General features: G+C 46.7%; 1 protein-coding gene across 6 annotated transcripts in view; it reads left to right on the forward strand.

Moving 5' to 3' along the window:
• Positions 1 to 22,709, forward strand: part of ZNF462 (zinc finger protein 462) — a 145,877-nt gene that overhangs the window by 119,429 nt on the left and 3,739 nt on the right. For all 6 annotated transcript variants that reach the window (XM_028711706.2, XM_028711708.2, XM_028711705.2 and 3 more), the window contains 5 exons: positions 3,427 to 3,682; positions 7,420 to 7,556; positions 15,752 to 15,975; positions 17,759 to 17,891; positions 22,281 to 22,395. In XM_028711706.2, the coding sequence (XP_028567539.2) occupies positions 3,427 to 3,682; positions 7,420 to 7,556; positions 15,752 to 15,975; positions 17,759 to 17,891; positions 22,281 to 22,395 (865 nt within the window). The remainder of the gene's footprint in view (positions 1 to 3,426; positions 3,683 to 7,419; positions 7,557 to 15,751; positions 15,976 to 17,758; positions 17,892 to 22,280; positions 22,396 to 22,709) is intronic.

The raw sequence follows: 22,709 nt of genomic DNA on the forward strand, positions 1-22,709 counted from the left end.
TTAATTAAGAGCCTTTTATCACCAGGATTATATTAATCTGCCTTTAACAAACGATGGGGAGTTCTGTGGACAAAACCTGTGAATCTCTCTTTTTTAAAAAAAAATATATTTATTAAAGTTTTCAAAGTATTACAAAAAGAAAAAGAGAAAATACAAAATAAAAACAGTTAAAAACAATTCAATCTTTCCGTATCTTATCTTTCATTTGCTTGTTTCCCAGACCTCCTCACACCTCCCTTTTTTGTATTCTAGTTCAATTTATTGGTTCAGCAAATCCTTTCCCTCTTTGTTTTTATCCTGATCTTTAATCTTAATATATTACAGCTTTAGATTATCACCTGTTAACAATCCATTTTTACATATTCCTTTATGACATTACTGCTAAAAACCACTTAACTTCAATCCAACATCATTCTAACATTCATTAATTTTGCAATATTTCTGTAAATAGTCTTTAAATTTCTTCCAATCTTCTTCCACCGACTCTTCTCCCTGGTCTCGGATTCTGCCGGTCAAAACCTGTGAATCTCTAATCTCCACATTCGAAACAGGAGTTCAAGACCCCTGATGCAGAAGTTGTCATCCGTGCCTCTGCTTTTCCTGCCAGTCACACAGCTCTGGCTTCTCATGTTAATGGCATTTTGTGCCCGCTGAACTTTAGTTTTGTGTGTGGGCTCCCCACCCCCATTGTACCAAACTTGAGAAAGCAATTTACGCGATTGGACATTCCCTTTAGTGAGATCTGGAATCTTAGAAATATCCCTTCTTTCCATAGACCTCAGACACAGGTTAGCTTCCCCTCCCCTTCCTCATATTGTTCCATGACTTGTTTTCAGCTTTCACGAAGTAATCTGATGATCAAATTTCAGGGTGGATTAAGCTTCCCATCTATTTTCTCCATTAAAAATTACATTCATTCAAATCAACAGCTTTAGACAGTATGTAAACGGATGTGGCTATATTTATGTCCCATGTATTGTTCTGGTGTACTTTTTTGCGTTATAATAAAAAGGAGGAAGATTTGTGGTAATTTAATCTGCTTCTCTTCCACACTGTATTGCATCTTTCAAACTTGAAAGTTTTTATTAGGCTCATAGTCTCTGGGATTCCCCCCCCCCCCTATATTTCACAATCAAATTTAAGCAATTCCAATTGTACAATAGTCATTTATTTATAGACGCTAAATAAGAGTAGATGCTGGAGCAATTTGTAACTTCACGTTTTGCTCCTCTACCCGCCTTCAAGAATAAGTTTGAAAGACTTACTGGCTGTGTTAACACGTTAATGGCAAGCAGACTTTCTTACTTACTGTGATTGAGCATGAATGGTGTTCAATTGCTTCCTCTGCTTCTCTCCTTGTGTAAGCAGGATAAACAAACCAGAAATTCTTATGAATGAACCAAGGGTTGTTTGCTACCGCCTTACAAGCCGCACAGTCAAAAAGCCAACAAAAATATCTTGGCTTGATTTGAATGCAATGGGCAGGCAAAGCTTGCTGGCTTGGTTAACCCACTCATACCAGGAGAAGAGTGATTGGACAGCATGCAATTGTGTGCTGCCCATTCACACTGTGATAAGCCAAAAAGTCGGGTCTATTGTTATGTGTGAAAGCGGCCAGTGAGTTAGGGGGTAGTATTCATTAGGTAGAAATTGAGCAAAGACTCTACAACTCTGTCCTTTTAGGTCGTGCATAACAACAAAAGTTCTCTTCATGTTGCCCTAGCCGTAAGTGCATTTTTACTTATAGCTGTGACCAACCATTGTTGGTTGAGACACACCTGGTGCTCTCAGGGGCTCGTGTTCAAATGCTTGAGCTCTCATAACCTGATGAACGTCACCCAAATGTGTGAATTGTATCCATTGGGGGGGGGAGTGTTTTGAGTTGACATGACGTGCAAGTTCTATCTGTGGTGCTTAATAAATACAGTCGTACCTTGGGTCCCGAATGCCTTGGTACTTGGATGTTTTTTCTCCCGAACATTGCAAACCTGGAAGTGAGTGTTCCAGTTTGCGAACGTTCTTTGGAACCCGAACGTCTTCCACGGCTTCCAATTGGCTGCAGGAGGTTTCCGAACGTTTTGGAATGGACTTCCATTCGATTTCCAAGGTACGACTGTACGCGAATCTCATTCCCCAATGCAAGTCCTTTCTCAGTGCTGTAAGTAAGTGACTACTTATGCACATGTTGAACCAGGCAGCCAGGAAGGACAAACTTGCAGCACAAAATGCTTGCATGTCTCACTTTGGTTTCATTGAAATTGAGCAAGATACAAAGCTTTTATTCATTTAAAGGATTGGTTTTCTTGTGATTGCTTTATTTAGAATATAAACCCCCTGATCAAAAAAGGTCTCCAGACAGCCTAGAAATGAAGTTGTAGATAAAACACAGCTAAAACCCACAAGCCAATTTTTAAAAAGCGAAACCATCCAAATTAAAACTCAAATGAAATCAATAGAACTTTTAAAACAAATATAAGTGACTAAATTATATGTATGGGTAGGCTTGCCAAAGGTTTTCAGCAGGTGTCTAAAATCATATAGTGCTTTCCCCATAAGCCTCTGGGCAACTGACAGAGCCATATGATAAAAATAAAACCATTGATGAGAAAGGGAAGCAGAGGAGGGTGTCATCCACCTGTTTATGATGCCCTACTAGGGACGCGGGTGGCGCTGTGGTCTAAACCACTGAGGCTCTTGGGCTCACTGATCAGAAGGCCGGCAGTTTGAATCCCCGCGATGGGGTGAGCTCCCGTTTCTCTGTCCCAGCTCCTGCCAACCTAGCAGTTTGAAAGCACACCAATGCAAGTAGATAAATAGGTACCGCTGCTACGGGAAGGTAAATGGTGTTTCCATGCGCTCTGTTTATGTCACGGTGTCCAGTTACACCAGAAGCGGTTTAGTCATGCTGGCTACAGGACCCGGAAAGCTGTCTGTGGACAAACGCCGGCTCCCTCAGCCTGATAGCGAGATGAGAGCTGCAACCCTATAGTCGTCTTTGACTGGACTTAACAGTCAAGGGGTCCTTTTGCCTTATGGTGCCCTACTCCCCAACCCTTAGGTGACTTTGCTCAGATCTCTCCCGCTCTGCAGTGTAGTAAGGCTCAACAGGGATGTAAGACAAGGTGAGGTCCTGGACACAATGGTTCAGAGCAGGCGAGGTTCAGGCCTTTGACAGTGGAGCGTGCTTGGAGAGAGAGGGTGACAGTGGTACATTCTTAGGCCAGGGGGCTGGCCCCGGCCCCACAGATTCTTCCAGTAGTAGTGCTTTTTGGGACTGTACCTGAACACCCTCCCCCTTCAGGCACAGAGCCCGCATCTCCATCAAGAGGAATCCAGCTCCTGGTCATCTCAGGTAGGATCTCTTAGATCCATTGTGCTTATTCAACAGGTTGGCGTTACCCATCTCTTCAATTTGCCCCCCAACAGATTCTTCCTACTCGGAACCCCCAGATGTCCAACAGCAATTGAACCACTACCAGTCGGCAGCTCTGGCAAGGAACAATAACAACATTAGCCCCGTCCCGCTTTCCGGAGCAGACCAGAAAACTGAAGCCATCCTTAACTGTGAATTTTGTGAATTCTCCTCGGGTTATATCCAGAGCATTCGCCGTCATTACCGTGACAAACATGGAGGGAAGAAGCTCTTCAAGTGTAAAGATTGCTCCTTTTACACAGGCTTTAAGTAAGTATTTGTACAAAAGAGTTTTCTTACAACTTCGGTGGACTTTTGTGGTGAAATGCATAGGCCTCGTTCAACTTGTCACTCTGAGCCAAACCATGGCGTAGTATGAGCACATGAATGTGCATGTTCCCAGGTAGCTGCTTTGTTCCTCCGCAGTTGTTCTGCAGGTGTGTTGCGCTGCGCTAAGCCATGGTTTGGCTTAGCATGTCATCCAAGCCCAGGTTCATGGTTTAGCTCTCCCAGACAAACCATGAACTCTGAATCATAGGGCAAATCTTGCTGGTGTAAGGTTAGACATGCATACAGCTGTAGGTGTACCGCGCACTGCAAAATCCTGCAAATGTTAGTTATGTTAAAAAGTAGTAAGCCCTTTGTCCCCAACATGATGGGAAATTAAAATGGGAGCAGTGTAAGACCTAACTCCAGCACAGATTTGGCCATATTTTGGCCCATTCTGTTTAGCTGGTAAGTATGCCTAAATCTGTAGGGACGTGAGTGGCGCTATGGGTTAAACCACAGAGCCTAGGGCTTGCCGATCAGAAGGTCGGCGGTTCAAATCCCTACGACGGGGTGAGCTCCCGTTGCTCTGTCCCAGCTCCTGCCAACCTAGCAGTTCGAAAGCACGTCAAACTGCAAGTAGATAAATAGGTACCGTTCCGGCGGGAAGGTAAACGGCGTTTCCGTGCGCTGCTCTGGTTCACCAGAAGCGGCTTAGTCATGCTGGCCACATGACCCGGAAGCTGTACACTGGCTCCCTCGGCCAATAAAGCAAGATGAGCGCCGCAACCCCAGAGTCGGCCACGACTGGACTTAATGGTCAGGGGTCCCTTTACCTTTACCTTTATGCCTAAATCTGCATTGGAGTTACTGTAGGTATATATGTTTTGCATGTCTGCTCAGCAGTTAGTCTCACTGAGTTTGGTGGGGCTTATTCCCAGGTAAGGGAGTATGGGATTGCAGCCTCAGTTTGGGGAATGGGCTGGGCCAAGTTGTTTCTTGCCTCTTGTTGTTTCACATCTGTTTCCAGTCTTACTCTCCCAGAGGCCACATTTCCTTCCATCAAAAATGTGCAGTTTCTCTTGAAACACAGATTTTGGAATTAGAGTGCATTGCTGTTGTTTTTATTAATTGTTTTTCTGTCCTGCCCTTTCTGCTGGAGGAGCCCAGGGCAGCGAACATTAACCATAAAACAAAATCCATGATAATCATGAACAAATTCATTAAAATTAAAATTCAATAAACCTCTCGAATAAAAAATAATTGTCTTGAGTGGTGTACATAAATAAGTTCTGAAAATTTATTAATTTGAATAATTAAAACAATAGGCTATATGTAGGCTTAGTATTATTATCACATGAGGAAGCATAAAAGTTGTGTTTCATATATGAACAGAGGTGTAGGAAATAGGAAACACAAAGCATTTGTTATTCCTTCTTTCCCCCCCTTTTTCAAATGTCTAAAGCCCCTGTGTCAGTTGAGGTTTTGCCATTCACTGGACATTTCTGGTCTGCTTGCCAGTAAACACTCGATGTTTTTTAAATGGCCATTATTTCACTGGAGATTAGTCCAATCTGTAGTATTACAGTACCACAAGCAACATTGTGATTTATTAAAGTCCTAATGCATTGCAGGTTGCAAACTTTAAACAGTATAATTTGCAATGCTGTGTTCTGTCTGGAATTACTTCTGAGACCGGTCATAAAAGTTCGTGAGAAAATACGAAAATTCAGGGGTGCAAGAAGTATGGATGTTTATTCATATGTACCAAAACCTGTTTGTGTCTATTCTTAAAAACAGGTGCATGGGCTATTTGTTCCATATTACATTTTGATGCACTCTAAAAACATAAGTTGGTGACTCCAGAGAATGCACCTGCCTCGTTTAGAAATAACCTGGGAAGTAGCCTTCACTGCCATCTGTATTTTCTGCTTTGAGTGAAGGTGCAAGGCAGACTCTCCTGACACGAATCTTCCCACTGCCTCTTTCCCCTTATTTCCTTTAGTTAGAGGTTGGCATTTGCCCTGAAGCTAGAGGAATTTAGAAACCAGCCTAGGGGAAGCAATAGTGAATTCCTATTGACTGTGTAGTGTTCTGCAGTCAGCAAAACCTTCATTCTCCTAACTGTGAATCACTGAAGTTGATTTTACTCAAAAGTTTTCGCAGAAACTACATGGAAGGCTTCTCACAAAACTGGAAATGGGGTTGCCATGTGTAATGTTGTGCTTCTTGTAACTAGGAGAAGCAGGGCATTAGTACAGTGGAACCTCGGGTTACATCAGGGATCCATTCCAGAGGCCGCAACCCAAAAACAACCCGACCCAATGTGCCGCATCTGTGCATGACACGATTTAGCGCTTCTGCGCATGCGCAGACACGGTTTAGTGCTTCTGCGCAAACCCAGAAGTAACCTGTTCCAGTACTTCCGGGTTTGTGCTGGTCGCAAGCCGAGGGTGGCATAAGCTGGAGGCAGCGTTACCCAAGGCTGTTTAGGTTTGTCCTTCGCAATTTAAGAAGGCGATTGTGCAACTATTTTGCATGTTGGTACCATATTTTTTGGGGATGCGGGTGGCGCTGTGGGTTAAACCACAGAGCCTAGGATCAGAAGGTTGGTGGTTCGAATCCCCGCAACGGGGTGAGCTCCCGTTGCTCGGTCCCTGATCCTGCCAACCTAGCAGTTCGAAAGCACGTCAAAGTGCAAGTAGATAAATAGGTACCACTCCAGCGGGAAGGTAAACAGCGTTTCCGTGCGCTGCTCTGGTTCGCCAGAAGCGGCTTAGTCATGCTGGCCACATGACCACATGTACACTGACTCCCTCGGCCAATAAAGCGAGATGAGCGCCGCAACCCCAGAGTCAGCCATGACTGGACCTAATGGTCAGGGGTCCCTTTACCTTTACCTTTACCTTTACCATATTTTTGGGGAAGCTCTGCAATGAAGCTCTGGCATTGGAGCCAGAGTTCTCGACATCTGAAGCTGCAGTCCCTGTGGAATGATGAGCAGTTCATAGAGGAGACCCCCAGTTTAAATGTGTAACTGAATCGGGCCATGATTCAGAGTATGGCTCTACTTCCACTTCTGTCCCAAGTACTGGGGTGTGGATATACCATCCCTAGTTGTATCAGTGGATTGGTACTGTGAGCTTTTTGAGTAGTTTCCTGCTTCGGGAGTTATTTCTTTCGCTTCCTAGAATGCTTCTCATGGGCTATGCATTTCCACCTTGTTTCCTTTCCAGCGCTTCTCTGGGTTTCACGTCTGGGACCAAAGTAAACCTGATCAGCCTGTTGGCTCCTTTTTATTATTATTGTAGCTACAGTTCGGCTTTGGTGCAGACGTAACCTTGGTTGACCTCTTAAGCATAGCTTCAAATACTGGTTAAAAGGAATCCTTAATCAAAGTTAACATGGGTGCTGATGCAACGGTTGGCCATAATTACATGGGACTCACATGAGGAAAAGAGGGAGAACTTGTGATGCAGTGGCCCACAACCATTCTTCGAACCATCTTTAAGAGGTCAACCAATGTCAAATCTGCACCAGCCTTGGGAATGCACAAACATATTCTTTCTTAGCTTTTGGAAGCACGCCGTGCCAGGTTTTGATAACTATTGCTTTTATGAAATAATACAGAATGGTATCTCTAGCTTTTGTGGGTGAAAAAAACAACCCCAATATTACCCAATGGTTGTGCTTCCACAGCACCTTGTTTTGAGCCTTTCCACTACTCCCTGTGTTTCTAGATCTGCTTTTACTATGCACGTGGAAGCTGGGCATTCAGCAGTTCCTGAGGAAGGACCCAAAGATCTCCGCTGTCCTCTCTGTCTGTACCACACCAAATATAAACGGAACATGATTGACCATATCGTCCTTCATAGAGGTAAAGGCACCCCAAAGGAATGTACCAGCGGCCAACATGGGACTGTACTAATGGCTCCTATTGCTCATTGGAAAGCCCAGTGCCCCTGAAAAGAGGATGGTGATATTCATCATCAGTTGTTTTGTCTTCAGCATCCTGGTAGTTAAAAGGAAACAAAACAAAATGAACAGGGAAGATGCAAGGGGTTGTTTCGCTGCTCTTAGAACTTTCTTGTTTACTACATGTGCGCTTCTGATTAAATGTTCATGGTAACATGTGCACATCCGTAATGTATACATCAATTCCACCTCTGGAATTGCCAGTGTGGTGTAGTGTGGTATAGTGGTTAAGAGCGGTGGACTCGTAATCTGGTGAACCGGGTTCGCGTCTCCGCTCCTCCACATGCAGCTGCTGGGTGACCTTGGGCCAGTCACACTTCTTGGGCAGTCTCTCAGCCCCACTCACCTCACAGAGTGTTTGTTGTGGGGGAGGAAGGGAAAGGAGAATGTTAGCCGCTTTGAGACTCTTTCAGGTAATGATAAAGCGGCATATCAAATCCAAACTCCTCTTCTTCTGTGCTGGGCAACAAGCTTCACCTGGTGTTCCAGCACAGAACTGCAAAAAACCCAAAACTTAGCTTGCTGTGGTTTTTCTCTCTCCTCTCCCTGCTTTTGCTTTTAAGAAATCCTAAAGAGGAATTTCAGATTCTCTTGGCTGCTGAATTATAAGCTCAGAAGAGACAGCTGTTTGGACTCTTCAGGCTGGGATTCCTGCCCATAGTTATCACACTTGATGCTTAGAGATGGTCTGTTGGCTATCGAAAACCATGCCCATGTGTTGGGGTGGCATTCTGCCTGATCACAGGCTGAGCAGCATCTCCCAGCAGGATATTGGTGGTGAGATAATGAGAGCTGTGTGTGCCATCTCTCCGGGAGGAAATCTTTTGTTTAGGGTCCTCTTCATGCTGGCGTGCACATGGCGACTCCTTTGCAAGTCGCTGCTTCTCTTTTGCTTCTGAGCAGGGTAGGCAAGAAGACTCGAACTCGGTTATTTTCTGGCTGGGCAGTAAAGGCGGGCCAACGACTTTCACAGATGGCCCTCCAACGAAAAAACAAAAACAGAAAACCCCACAGCAAAAATCTCCCCGGGATTCGAGATGCGTGTAACAGAGACACCTCAGTGAATGCTAACAATGGCGTCTAGTGTTGAGCTTAACCTCTGAGGGAGTTACAGCGCCAGACTGCCAGAGCCTGTTGACCTCTAGGGCATGTTGGAACGGTTATCTGTTTTACAAGACTTTTTGAGGTGTTTTTTTCGGTGGGGTGGGGAGAGGCATGTCCAGAGAGGCTTCTAAAGCTAGTGTTTAATTTTGTTTCATACTTTCTGGACTGCCTAAGTGGTTCAGCTGAGCTCCTGGTTCTTTCAGAGTTCTTCGTTTTGTTTTTTTGAGGTGTTTCAGCTGTTTCTGGAATGTGCTGCTTTTTATTTATTTATTTTTTGAGCCCAAAAAACATGGATGAAAACTAAAGCTGTTAAATGAAATTAGCACCTTTGCTGCCTTTTTTGTTTTGTTAAAAGTGAACTAGCAGTGCATATTCTGCTAAGTCGTTTTTCATAGCCTTCGTGAAAGAAGTGGCAAGGTCACATTTTAACCCGCTGAACCTCTGTGCTGATTTCTCCACCCCGAGGTGACCCTCTCATTAAGCAGCCACTTGCCTCTCTGGGAGAAGTGCACAGGCCTGCCTGTTTTGGAGGAACGGTATATGGGTTGCATGATCCCTTCAGCAGAAGCTGAAAGCAGGTGTTGAGAGTCTTTTATCTGACTTCACGTCCACTCAAAAGGGAAGAAAAGAAAGGCTTTCCCAGGTGGCAAAAATCACAATTTTGCGCTTTTTAAAAAATAATAATAATAATAAAGTGAACCAAAGCTATCATTCCAACAAAGAAATCCAAATTAGTTGGAAGCCTGTGAGTGCCAGAGGAAAACCTCCCTGCCCCCTCAGATAACCAGCTTAGCCCTATTAAAAATAAGTTAGCCTTTTAACGTGGTCATGAGAGTCTAGCTTATTTATTTATTCTCTCTTGCTCCTTAATCGCCTTTCGTCAAGTATCCAAAGGGCTGTTCAAGGAATCAACTGTGTGATGCCATGGATGATTCCATTTGTGCTATGGACTGTAATGTTTCATTAGCATTACACGGTCTTTATGCCAGGGTCATAGCCATATATCCCCATATTAACGTTTAGGGGTTAGTATACTATGACCTTTTGTGTCGTACAGTCTTTCTCCTGAAGAACTTCCTCCTGTTGTTTGCTTTCTCTCTTTTCATGAGATCAGGCTGATACTATTAACAGCAAAAAAAAAGAGGTAGCGTCCAATGTTTATTTCATGTCTGTTTCATCATTTTCTGGGATATTGTTGCACATATATTGAACCATAAATTGATTCCATACCATTTAGCTGTCAGGTTCCCTTTTAAAATAATCTTGGAGCTTCTCTCTGCCATTTCTTCCCTCACACGACACCATTCCATAGCAAGCTAGGGTTAGGAAGATGACATGGTAATTTAACCGGTTTTAAGTCTGGGAAATACAGTAGAACCTCTATTTACGACCGCCTCTACTTGGGCCCGATCCAAGTCGCAACCGCGGCAAACACGGAAGTAAATACCGGGTTTGACGCGATTCACACACACGCAGAAGCGGCTTCTGTCGTTTGCGCATGCGCAGAGGTGGCTGCCACCATCTGCACATGCGCACAACGGCGTTTCTGCCAGCGACCCGTTTCGCCTAAAGGACGGGCCGCTGGAACAGATTATGGTGGTTAAGTAGAGGTCCCACAGTAGGTATGTCCCTTGTGCCTTCACCCAGACACCCTATAGTCTCAAAAGGAAATGAGAAACTTTCATTTAAATAGACTGCAGTGGAGTTTGTTCTACTCAAAAGTAGAATGCACACCAGGTTTCATTAAACCACAGATAAGGCCTAATAAGGGACGCAGGTGGCGCTGTGGGTTAAACCACAGAGCCTAGGGCTTGCCGATCAGAAGGTCGGCGGTTCGACTCCCCGTGACGGGGTGAGCTCCCGTTGCTCGGTCCCTGCTCCTGCCAACCTAGCAGTTCGAAAGCATGTTAAAGTGCAAGTAGATAAATAGGTACCGCTCCAGCGGGAAGGTAAACGGCATTTCCATGTGCTGCTCTGGTTCACCAGAAGCGGCTTAGTCATGCTGGCTACATGAGGGAGCTGTACGCCGGCTCCCTTGGCCTATAGAGCGAGATGAGCACCGCAACCCCACAGTAGGTCACGACTGGACCTAATGGTCAGGGGTCCCATTACCTTTAAGGCCTAATAAGCGACTGAGGCAATTTACAGCCAGAGTATTGGGTTGTTTGGTGCAAGGAATAGGGCTTTTTAAAAAAAGAAAAAAAGGAGGAATGTATTTTTCCTTAAACTGTTACAGGCTTCAGGATGTTATCAATCTGCCGCGGAGAGTGCTTTGTCGCTTACTTGAACACCATGTGCAGTTTTAATTTACCTTATATGGGAACAGAGGGAGCTGGGACTCTCTATGTACTTCGTCAGGCTTTAAGGAGGGATTTTTAAAGACTAGGAACGGGTTGTTGCATGGGCACACTGGCAGCAAGGAATAGCTTTTCTGGCTCACAAATGCACTTGAGTTCCCCAACAGCCTAACCTCCTGAACCCTTTTGGCACTCCTATTCTCTCAGCCGTGGAAATGCAAATCTATGCCCATCCAGAGCTTTTCCAGATAATGCAATTTGCAGCCGCTATCTTCTATTAAGGCATTCCCATGCTGCCTTTGAAGAGATGCCCTGACAGTTTTTCCCAGTGCCGAATGCAGTCTTACCATGAACAATATGCCCCAGGCCTTTAATTTTTTCTCTAAGTGCAGCTACTGTTTTACACTACTCAGCGGAAGGAAAATTGTGGCGTTGTGAGAACCAGCTACATTTGCATTCCAGGAAAAATTAAGTCACTGAGCAGAACAACTTTTCAAAGGGGTGGGTTAGTATAATAACTTCCACCGTGATCAGATGTGCATGTAGCTATTGCTTTGTTACTGGATTCCTGTTTATCTAGGTTGATTTCCCCCACCCACACAAGTGAAATTCACAAGGGCAGACATTCAGAAATTGTAATTTGGAACGGCCGCATATTTAACTAGAATTCTAAAGAATTCTGTTGTTTAAACTGCAGTTGTCCATGAAGGGCAACTTGAATGATTTTTTACCCAAATCAAATTCTTACTGAGGTAGCTCTGCAATTTGTGTGGAGAAGGAGCAGGCGCAGGCGCCGCTCCTTAGCCCTGCATAGAAAACACATCATGCTGTGCGCATGCTGCGTGTCAAGGCCCATAACTGTGGTGCCCTGAATCACACAGTTAGTTCTTTGCCCAGGGGCGAGTGGGTAAGTCAAGGATTGTGTGTGTTGAGCCAGCATGGCTCAGTTGGTTAGACATCAGGGGTCAGCAGACTTTTTCAGCAGGGGGCCGGTCCACTGTCCCTCAGACCTTATGAGGGGGCCAGACTATATTTTGAAAAAATAAATAAATGAATGAATTCCTAAGCCCCACAAATAACCCAGAGATGCATTCTAAATAAAAGGAGACATTCTACTCATGTAAAAACATGCTGATTCCCAGACAGTCCACGGACTGGATTTAGAAGGCGATTGGGCCGGATCCGGCCCCTGGGCCTTAGTTTGCCTACCCATGGCAGCGGTTCTCAACCTGTGGGTCCCCAGATGTTGTTGGACTACAACTCCCATCATCCCTGAGCTCTGGCCTTGCTAGCTAGGGGTGATGGGAGTTGTAGTTCAACAACATCTGGGGACCCACAGGTTGAGAAAGGCTGGGTTAGAGCATGGTGCTGATAACACCAAGGTTGCAGGTTCTATCGCTGTATGGGACAGCTGCGTATTCCTGCATTGCAAGGGGTTGGACTAGATGATCCTCAGGGTCCCTTCCTACTCTACGATCTGCTGCAGATTAATGCGACTGATGATGTGGGCTCTAGACCACAAAATCTTGTTCCAAAATAAAGTTTTTAGACTTCAATGTAGCCAGGGCCAGCCCACCAGTTAGGCAAAATGAGGCAATTTCCTCAGAGGATGAGGGTGGCAAATTGATGCCCCCCAGGGAGGTCTCGGTTTACCTCATTCTCCATGCCTGTCACTTTTCCTCTACATGGAGGTCCTTCCTCAAAGCAAGGCATTCTGGGAGCGGTGACTTCACATTTTTAAGTAATTTTTAAAAAGAATGCCTAGCTGCCCCAGAAAGGGGGGGGGGCGTGCAGTACAGTGGGGTCAAATAGCAACAAAATGAAGAAAAAATGTTTTACAGCCTGTGACAATTGAATTCGACTTTAAATTTATTCAAAATAAGCCCAGAGATTGTTCACAGCAGCAGAAACTGGTGGTTAAGTAAATTGGTATGTGTAAGTGGGACAGAAAGCTATTCTCTCTATTCATACCCAAATGAATGGAATGAAATTTCATTACTAGTTCGTTCAGCCATTTCATGCTAGAGTCGCCCTTTAAAATGCCTGTGTTGGAGAATGTCAGCTTTCAAGTCCAGGGAGCCCGCAATATTCTTCTATAACAACTTTCAAGTCAAGCTACGCTTACCAGTTAATCCTTTTTTTGTCTTATACCACCTTCTCTCTCCCCCCCCCCCCCCCAAATTATGGAACCACATCCAACCTCCACAAACTTGCCAAACTTTTTAGTTTAGTTTAGATGGCTTTTTTGAATGTTTTAAATAGTTTTTTCCTGTTTCTTACTGATTGTTTTAGGTTGTTGTTGTTGTTTACATGTTTTAGAACTGCTTTGAGCTTTTAGTATAGTCAAGTGGTATATAAACTTTGTGGAATAAAAAACAAACCAGTTGAGCCTGGCTTTTGGTGATTAAGGTTAAGCTTTGGAGGCGGGCGGGGAGGGGACTGTTGGTGTTATTTTAATGTGATATTCACAGTTCTGTCAGCTGTAAGTCTCAGGAACGAGTTAAAGTTAAATACAGTGGTGCCTCGCAAGACGAAATTAATTCGTTCCGCAAGTCTCTTCGTCTTGCGAGTTTTTCGTCTTGCGATGCACGGTTTCCCATAGGAATGCATTGAAAATCAATTAATGCGTTCCTAGGGAAACCGACTTCAGACCAGGTCCGGGGACAGTCTGTCCCCCGACCTCTTCTGAAGGCTGGGGGGGGGGACAAGGGCTTTTCTTCCCACCCCCAGCATTTTAAAAAACCCCGGGACAGCGGAGGACGTCTCCGCTGTCCGGGGCGATCTTAAAATGCTGACGGGCGGCATTTTAAAATCACCCGGGACAACGGAGGACTTCTCCGTTGTCCGGGGCGATTTAAAAGCCCCTGGGAAGGCAGGCAGGGGGGACAAAGACTTTCGCCCCCGCCAGCCTTCAGAAGAGGTCCTGGACCTCTTCTGAAGGCTGGCGGGGGACGAAAGTCTTTGCTCCCCCCGCCTGCCTTCAAAAGCTGTCCGGCCCAGGCTTCGCAGACCTCTCCGCAAGCAGCGGCAGCGCTGCCGCTGCTTGCGGACAGGTGCCAGCATGCCGAAGCCTGCGCGCGCTGAGATCAGCGCGCCCAGGCTTCCCGCCCCGCCTCCCGGCATCGAGGCATCGTCCTGATGCCGGGCGGCAGCGGAGGCGTCCCCCCCCAGCCGCCCGGGATCGGGGCATCGTCCCGATGGCGGGCGGCGGGGGGAGGCGTTCCTGCCCTGCCGCCCGGGATCGGGGCATCGTCCCGATGGTGCACGGCAGCGGAGGCGTTCCCCCCCCCCCCGCCGCCCGGGATCGGGGCATCGTCCCGATGGCAGGCGGTGGAGGAGGTGTTTCCCCCCCCCCGCCCGGGATCGGGGCATCGTCCCGATGGCGGGCGGCGGGGGGAGGCGTTCCTGCCCCGCCGCCCGGGATCGGGGCATCGTCCCGATGGCGGGCGGTGGAGGAGGCGTTCCCCCCCCCGCCCGGGATCGGGGCATCGTCCCAATGGCGGGCGGCGGGGGGAGGCGTTCCTGCCCCGCCGCCTGGGATCGGGGCATCGTCCCGATGGCGGGCGGCGGGGGGAGGCGTTCCTGCCCCGCCGCCCGGGATTGGGGCATCGTCCCGATGGCGGGCGGTGGAGGAGGCGTTCCCCCCCCCCCGCCCGGGATCGGGGCATCGTCCCAATGGCGGGCGGCGGGGGGAGGCGTTCCTGCCCCGCCGCCCGGGATCGGGGCATCGTCCCAATGGCGCGCGGCGGCGGAGGCGTTCCCCCCCCCCCCCCGCCGCCCGGGATCGGGGCATCGTCCCGATGGCGGGCGGCGGAGGAGGCGTTCCCCCCCCCCGCCGCCCGGGATCGGGGCATCGTCCCGATGGCGGGCGGCGGAGAAGGCGTTCCCCCCCCCCCGCCCGGGATCGGGGCATCGTCCCGATGGCAGGCGGCAGGGGGAGGCGTTCCTGCCCCGCCGCCCGGGATCGGGGCATCGTCCCGATGGCGCGCGGCGGCGGAGGCGTCCCCCCCCCCCCCCGCCGCCCGGGATCGGGGCATCGTCCCGATGGCGGGCGGAGGCGTTCCCCCCCCCCCGCCGCCTGGCATCGGGGCATCGTCCCGATGGCGGGCGGCAGGGGGAGGAGGTGTCCCCGCCCCGCCACCAGGCTTCGGAGGAGGTCCAAGGACAGCGGGGAAGACGCGCTGCGCTTCCCCGCTGTCCCGGAGATTTCCCTATGGGCTGTCGTCTTGCGAAGCAAGCCCATAGGGAAATTCGTTTTGCGAAGCGCCTCCAAAACGGAAAACCCTTTCGTCTAGCGGGTTTTCCGTCTTGCGAGGCGTTCGTCTTGCGAGGTACCACTGTAACTTAAGTACACTTGCAGATAAGAACAGTGTCCCTGTTTGACATGGTTCATGATGAAAATGAAATGAGAAGAACTATTGATGTAGAGCTCCAAAATGTGTTTTGTTTTTACCTCTATCTACCTTTTATTTTATTTTATTGCTATGGCCAGGGGCTGGTGCAAATAAAGATGATTCTGATTAATTTGCAGAAGTAACGTCCATATCGAAAGCGCCAGAGAAACAAATTGTGGGGTTTGAAATTAAATGTTGGGGAAATGGCAAAATGGCGATGAAGGGGCTGTATGTGAGTTGCCTTCAGGGAACCAGAGAAAACTTAGTAATAGAACTTCTACCATTTCTTTTCGCCCCACTAGAAGAGCGAGTGGTTCCCATAGAAGTGTGCCGTTCCAAGCTGTCCAAATATTTGCAGGGAATCGTTTTCCGCTGTGACAAGTGTACCTTCACGTGTTCCAGCGACGAAAGCCTACAGCAGCACATAGAGAAGCACAATGAGCTGAGACCTTACAAATGCCAACTCTGCTACTATGAGACCAAGCACACGGACGAACTGGATGTTCACCTTCGAGATGAGCATAAGGTGAGTTTTTGGGCGCCATCTGCGCCCATGGGTGAACATGCTATGCAGCAGACACAGCGACAGGTGGTCCAACACCTTCTTAAAGAAATGTTTCCGCAACACAATTGTGCTCTTCACTGCTGTAGGAAACAGTGCTGACCGCTAGCTTCTTGATAAGACAAATCTGTCCGTGGTTATCGGCCATTGCAAGTGGAACCTGCAGCAATATACTCTCATTCAGGGTTCCAGCCATTCTATTCTATTCCCCTCCTCCTCCAGTTTTCCATTCTGGTTTGTGGACACACAGCACCTTCAGTAATGCACGCGTTGTTGTGGTTCTTCCATTTTCCGCAGTTTGAGATGGACAGCATTACATTTTCACCGCCCTAGCTCAAGCTTATTTTAATAGTGTTCTCTCAGCACACACCTAACCCAAAGGATTCACAACAATTTGGCTGGAGGGCAAACATGCAGCTTGCGTGTTCATGGCAAAGCATTTCCACTAACAATAAAGCAGTTATTAATGTGAGAATACGTACATGAATTGATGCAGAAGCTATTTTGCAATTGGCTGAATATGTACCTTACTCATGCGTGGCTCTGCTGTGATGATATAGTATCAAATTAACAGCATGCATACTGCTCATTTAAAAATTTTGGGGAGTCGCAAGGAGTTGTGCTTTACCTCTTCTTCCACCCTCCACCAATGGACAGGGATCAGGTGGCGCTGTGGTCTAAACCACTGAGCCTCTTGGCCTTGCCGATCGGAAGGTTGGTGGTTCGAATCCCCACAATGGGGTGAGCTACTGTTGCTCTGTCCCAGCTCCTGCCAACCTAGCAGTTCAAAAGCATACCAGCACGAGTAGATAAATAGGTACCGCTCTGGCGGGAAAGGAAACAGCATTTCCATGCGCTCCGGCACTCGTCATGGTGCCCCGTTGTGTCAGAAGCGGTTTAGTTATGCTGGCCACGTGACCTGAAAAACTGCGGGGAAACGGCGGCTCCCTCGGCCTGAAAGCGGAGATGAGTACCATACCCCATAGTTGCCTTTGACTGGGCTTAACTATCCAGGGGTCCTTTACTTTTACCTACCCCTTCTCCCATCCTCCACCAATTGATCCTTTTCGGATGGCTAGCCATGCTTAAGGATGCCCTCCCCTGCTTCTCTTCCCTATAACTCCTGTTGCCCTCCAGCCCTTTTTTGAGAGCTAGCATTATCCCACAGGTGTAAAGAATCCAAAACTTGCAAGATATCACCCTTTATGACTGCGGGAGCAGCTATCCACCAACACGATGCTAGGCTACAGTCATATGGGAGTAATCAATAGGAGTCACCACCCAGGAATCCTCTTTGTCATATGCAGTATAGATGCATTTTCAAAATCACTTCTGGGAAGATGTAAGCCTGTCATTGAGCCCTTCTTCCCTGCTGGCGAAGGAATGCCAAGGCACATGCCCCATTCTTGCTCTGCCCTATAGAACTCAAATCAGTGTTTTCCTCCTTGTACCTCTTCTCCTTACGTGGCTTTTGGTAGTGCCCCTTCCAGCCCTTGTATGCTTTTGGGTGCTTTTGGGCTTGCCACTATCTCCAAAGACAGAGACCAAGGTGAGCCCTGACAGCAAAAAGCCATCTCTCTTTGGTATGTCTCGAACCATCGCTTTGCTCACCTGGGAATTATTTATTGTCAGAACATTTTGAGAGCCCCTGTTGTTGATATACGGGGAAATCTGAGGCATGCACAGTGTGTAGACTGGGAAATCGTAATAGATGAGATTACATGACATTGTTTTCTTCCCCCCAAAGGTGAGTCGCAATTTTGAGCTGGTTGGACGGGTTAACTTAGATCAGTTGGAACAAATGAAGGAAAAAGAGGAGAGTTCCAGCAGCGATGAGGAAGAGAAGGAAGAGGAGATGAGCCCCAAGAGTGAAGCGAGAGGTTAGTACAATTGTCTTGTCTCTGATACCAAGCACATTGCTGGGACTGGCTACCCTCAAAAAGCAACATTTTTTATCTCACCTGCATTCCCCCCCATGAACAAAGACACACCAGTGCTAAAGGAGAGAGAGGGGGAGAGAGATTGGTCTGGTTCACATATAACACTAAGCATAAGCTTATTGGATCATTACTTTGGGTTATGTGCAAACTGTGCCCAAAGGCATAACTATGGTTTGTTCACATCTAGCAAACCGTGGTCTGAAGGCATGACTTGTGGATGGCCTGTGAACCTTGGTTTGTTGTAATGTTGACTTGACATGCATGCCCTTCTTTAACCATGATTTGTTTGGCCACTACGCTCCAGGAGCACCCTAATTTACAAAGGCACTTTGGGGGAAAAACAAAGCTTTGGAGAACCAAGTCATAGGTTATTTGATTACCCATGGGACACCTCAGGTTTGCCTTGTTTCTTAAACCATAGGTTAAGCAAGCCATGGCTTCGTGTTTTGTGTGAACCAGGCCACTGTATTTCCTGGATGCTTTAGAATGGCCACTCCGTGTCTCCCGGAAATATTCAAACAGCTGCCAGATAATGGAGAAACAATTGGCGCACAAGCAAAAAGTCCATGACAGCTGTTGAGTGGTTTGGGGGTGGTTTTTTGCAATGTCCATATGAAATGAATAGTCGATCATTCACCTTTATTATAGTTTACGTTCATTAAAATCTCTTCACCTAATTCAGATTTTCAACTAATATGAAGATGGCTAGCTTATGGCTAATGCACAACCAGAAAGTTGTATACAATATATAATTGTATATTTGTACTGCAGTGCCAGCACCAACTATCTAAGCACCAGCACAGCCAGGCATCCATCATTTTTCTTGTCTCGGTGTTACTGCAAAAATGATTATCTGTTTCCGACAACTGGGCTGGGTATGAGAATTGGGACAAAGGTGGCTGGGCTGTTTAAATGGCAGTTGCGTCCTGTCAAAATGTAGTTCTAGCAGTGAAGCTTCTGTAATATATATATACAGACACAATGTAATGAAAACTGGTGAGTTCTAGCATTGAATCCATGGGCATTTCCCTCTTGACCGCTGGACAAGAGTCAACATGGCCTGAGGAAGGGGTAGAGGGGATTCCACCAACATTTGAAGTGACTGGCTGGAGAGAGACCCTGTTTGGAAATAAAAGGCTGGTCTCAAACTCCAGAAGTCAGAGGAGATTCCATCAGTCGTGTGTCAAGTAGAGCTTTACTGTGTCAGAGAGTATGTTGAAGAAGAGGGCAGAAGAAGGAAGAGCTGGAAGCTGGAGCCAGGCAGAGGACATTGAGGCTTAATGGTTTGGAAGGCCTATGAGAAGCCCAGAGCTAAAATCACTGGCTGGCGCTAAAAAGTCGTATCGGGAAGAGTGTGTTTGCCACAAGTGGCAGCCTTTGAGAGAGCTGTGCAGCTAAGAGTCAGTGGGGTTGCTGGGCCAGGGTGACAGCAAGTCTTTGAGGGACCCAGGAGGCATCCAAACTGTTGGTGTTTGGAGTTAATAATACATAGCTTGGAAGTTCAGCTGACCACTGAAACACTGTTGGAGAAGCACACTTTACACTGGATATAATTACATTGAGACTCTTGAGTTTGCAAAATAAGAAAGCTAAGTTTATTAAAGGAAATGCATACTTCATACGGAAGATCCTGGTTCTATCTAACAAAGGTGGAGATACAAAGAGTTGTGCTTCCTGTTTGTTCTCGGCAGGAGAGAGGTCTCCTCTCCTAAGGTTAAGGATGCGGAAGTAGGAAATGAGGTCAGCAGTCTTGAGAGTATCAGTCTAACACTGAAGGAAGATCAGTAGTTGGCACAAGAAAGACAGTCTAGGAAAACTCTTGGCTCCTCTCTATCTACCCTTCCCATGCAGATATGTCAGCCTACAGTGCAAGTTGTGTTGCATCCCAACATTTTCAACAAGAAAAGTCTTAAACCATCAGATGAGGGGGAAATGTTGAACTCCAGTCCTCTAAAGGCTGTAACCATGATTATTTGTGTCCACTAACATTTTCAGTTGCCCCTTCACACCTGACCCCCCACTACAACCAAATTCGGGATTAGGGAGACAGTAGGACAAAGAAAAGCAAATTATGCCGATTGTCTAATACATGCTTATTAGAGTAAATGTATGCAAATATGCCCACTCGGAATGAATTCATTTTCAGCACCAGATTTTCATTAAAACTGCAGAGAGTTCCCCTCCTTTTCCTTCCTCATGTTGTGGCAAATTTATTCTGTTTGAGGACCAAACTGTGAGATACTTATGTGGATAAAGATCAGCATTCTGCGAAAGATGCTTTTAACATCAAGAGGACAAAAAACCCCAAAAACAACTAAACTCCTTGATAGATGGTTTTAACAATCAATGCATGAGAAAAAGCTTTTGGGAAGAAAGTGACAATATCTCTTCTTTGCACTGAAACTGCCCAGAGAAATAAGGGCAGGTTCTTGTGTGTATGTGTGTGTGAGAGATTTTCAGTAGCTTAAGTTAGCTCATAAGCTGTGTACATTATAATAAAATGTGGAAATGAGGCAAGCAGAGATCAACAGTAAATGAAGCAAAATCCCCATTTCTTTCATTATGTACTTTGAGAGGACTCCGGGAAGGCAAAGGCATTGGCATTCTGTTGTTTTCTTGCTCAAGATAATCCCCACTAAAGAATTAATGCTTGGAGCAGATGGCGCCATCTCATTTTCAGTGAAAAGAATCAAGCGAGATAGTCCAAGCAATTATTTTTAATGGCCTGTGTGGCGATCATCTTAATTTTGTGAGAAAACGTTTCATCTTTTGTTTGGTGGCCTGGCCGCTCTTGTTCACACAGGGGGCCTGCGTCTCAGCCGTGTGGAATGTCTACTGTGCCTTCAAGGTGTCAGGAGTTCTCAATTATATTTGGCGGGGCATGATCCAGCCAGAGCTTAAGCGTTTCTCGGTCGCATTGATCTGAGCACATTATTTGTTCTTTCCGGCGGAAAATCAACGAGACTTGGAGCGTTCAAACGTTGGCTGGATCAGGCCTCCAGTTGTGATTGGCAGGGCATGCCCAGACTAAATAAAACACTTTGTTGGGTCTTACCCTGAACAAGGGGCGTCCTTTGTAGAGGAGGGATGGCTGCAGTCCATGTCTGATTGGAGCCAGTGGCAAAACGTACGTTTGTTTCAGTGAGCCTGGAGTGCATTGTAAATGGCTAATGCTGCCAAGCTGCTCCTTCCTTTCAGATTGCCTCTTGCCCATATTTTCACAAGACGCCTTTGGTGGGTGGGGAAGAGAAGGTTAAACCCAGTTCTAAGACTACACTTTTTACTAATTCTAACCCCCAAAGAACCTATGGAAAAACCAAAACTTTTGTGAGAGCTGCTTCAGACATTATAAGAGCATGAAGAGATTTTTTGGGGAAATGCCTGTATCTCATGTTCCCTGGATCTCCGTTTGAGGTGAAATGGTTTTTTCTCAGCTCTGCATTAGCTTTCTGGTGGAAGATGATCTGTTCTGTACAAGACAGCGAGGCAAAGGAACAAGGGGTGCCTTTCCTGTACTCTTCACATCACTGTTACGTCCAACGCCATTCTCGGAGTGCTGAGAATTCTGTGTTAAGAGATCTTTAGTCTCCTTACATAACCAAAGGGCTTCTTGGGGACAAGACTGTCACAGTTAAAGCAGTTCAGCTCGGGAATTGACATCTTGCCCTTGCACCTAGAATTGTTTTAAAAGGTGTTAAAGAGAAAAGTAATTTACAATGAAGGTGAAAATAAGAGATGAATACCGTATTTTTTGCTCTATAAGACGCACCAGACCACAAGACGCACCTAGTTTTTGGAGGAGGAAAACAAGAAAAAAATATATTCTGAATCTCAGAAGCCAGAACAGCAAGAAGGATGGCTGCGCAGTGAAAGCAGCAATCCCTCTTGCTGTTCTGGCTTCTGGGATAGCTGCGCAGTCTGCATTCGCTCCATAAGACGCACACACATTTCCCCTTACTTTTTAGGAGGGAAAAAGTGAGTCTTATAGAGCAAAAAATACGGTAACTAATCAGTTGCATTAGGTGTGGGGAGGGGGAATAAATCTGAAAGTTTGCACATGAAGCAGAATCTTTTAGTCAAATGTTATTATTTCTTAGTTTGGCCACTTCATATATGCCTAAATGAGCACTGTTGAGTGTCCATCTTCCTTACTCAATCCAAATTTGCACATGCCTTAGTCTAGGATACTGGCATTCTTATCTCAGATTCCGTTTTTAAGAGGTCTTGTTTACATTCTCTTGGGCTTCAAGAGAAACTTCGTTTTCTGCTTCCTTGAGAGAAATGGGAGGACTCTTACATGAGCCTAACATATGTATTGTTTTCTTCCAGGGTCCATGAGGTTCTCAGAGAATGGACCACCAGAAAAACGTTTCCCCTGTGAATTTTGTGGCCGGACGTTTGCAGAGGGCTCAGAGTGGGAACGGCACGTGCTGAGGCACGGCATGTAAGTTGGTAGAAGTCTCTCTGCTTTGAACACATTGGTTGGCACATAGGAAGGTGCCGTATACCAGCCTGGATAGCTCAGTCGGTTAGAGCGCAGTGCTGATAATGCCAAGGCTGCGGGTTCAATCCCCCTATGGGACAACTGCATATTCCTGCATTGCAGGGAGTTGGACTAGACAATCCTCAAGGTCCTTTCCAACTCTACAATTCTGTGATTCTAAGCCGGTCTGCTGGTCCATCTAGTTCAGTGTTTTCTACACTGACTGACGGAACCTCTCCTGGGTTCTTGACACAGGTCTCTCTCCCAGCCTAACT

The sequence above is a fragment of the Podarcis muralis genome, chromosome 17 (assembly GCF_964188315.1).
Source record: "Podarcis muralis chromosome 17, rPodMur119.hap1.1, whole genome shotgun sequence".
NCBI classification, from domain to species: domain Eukaryota; kingdom Metazoa; phylum Chordata; class Lepidosauria; order Squamata; family Lacertidae; genus Podarcis; species Podarcis muralis.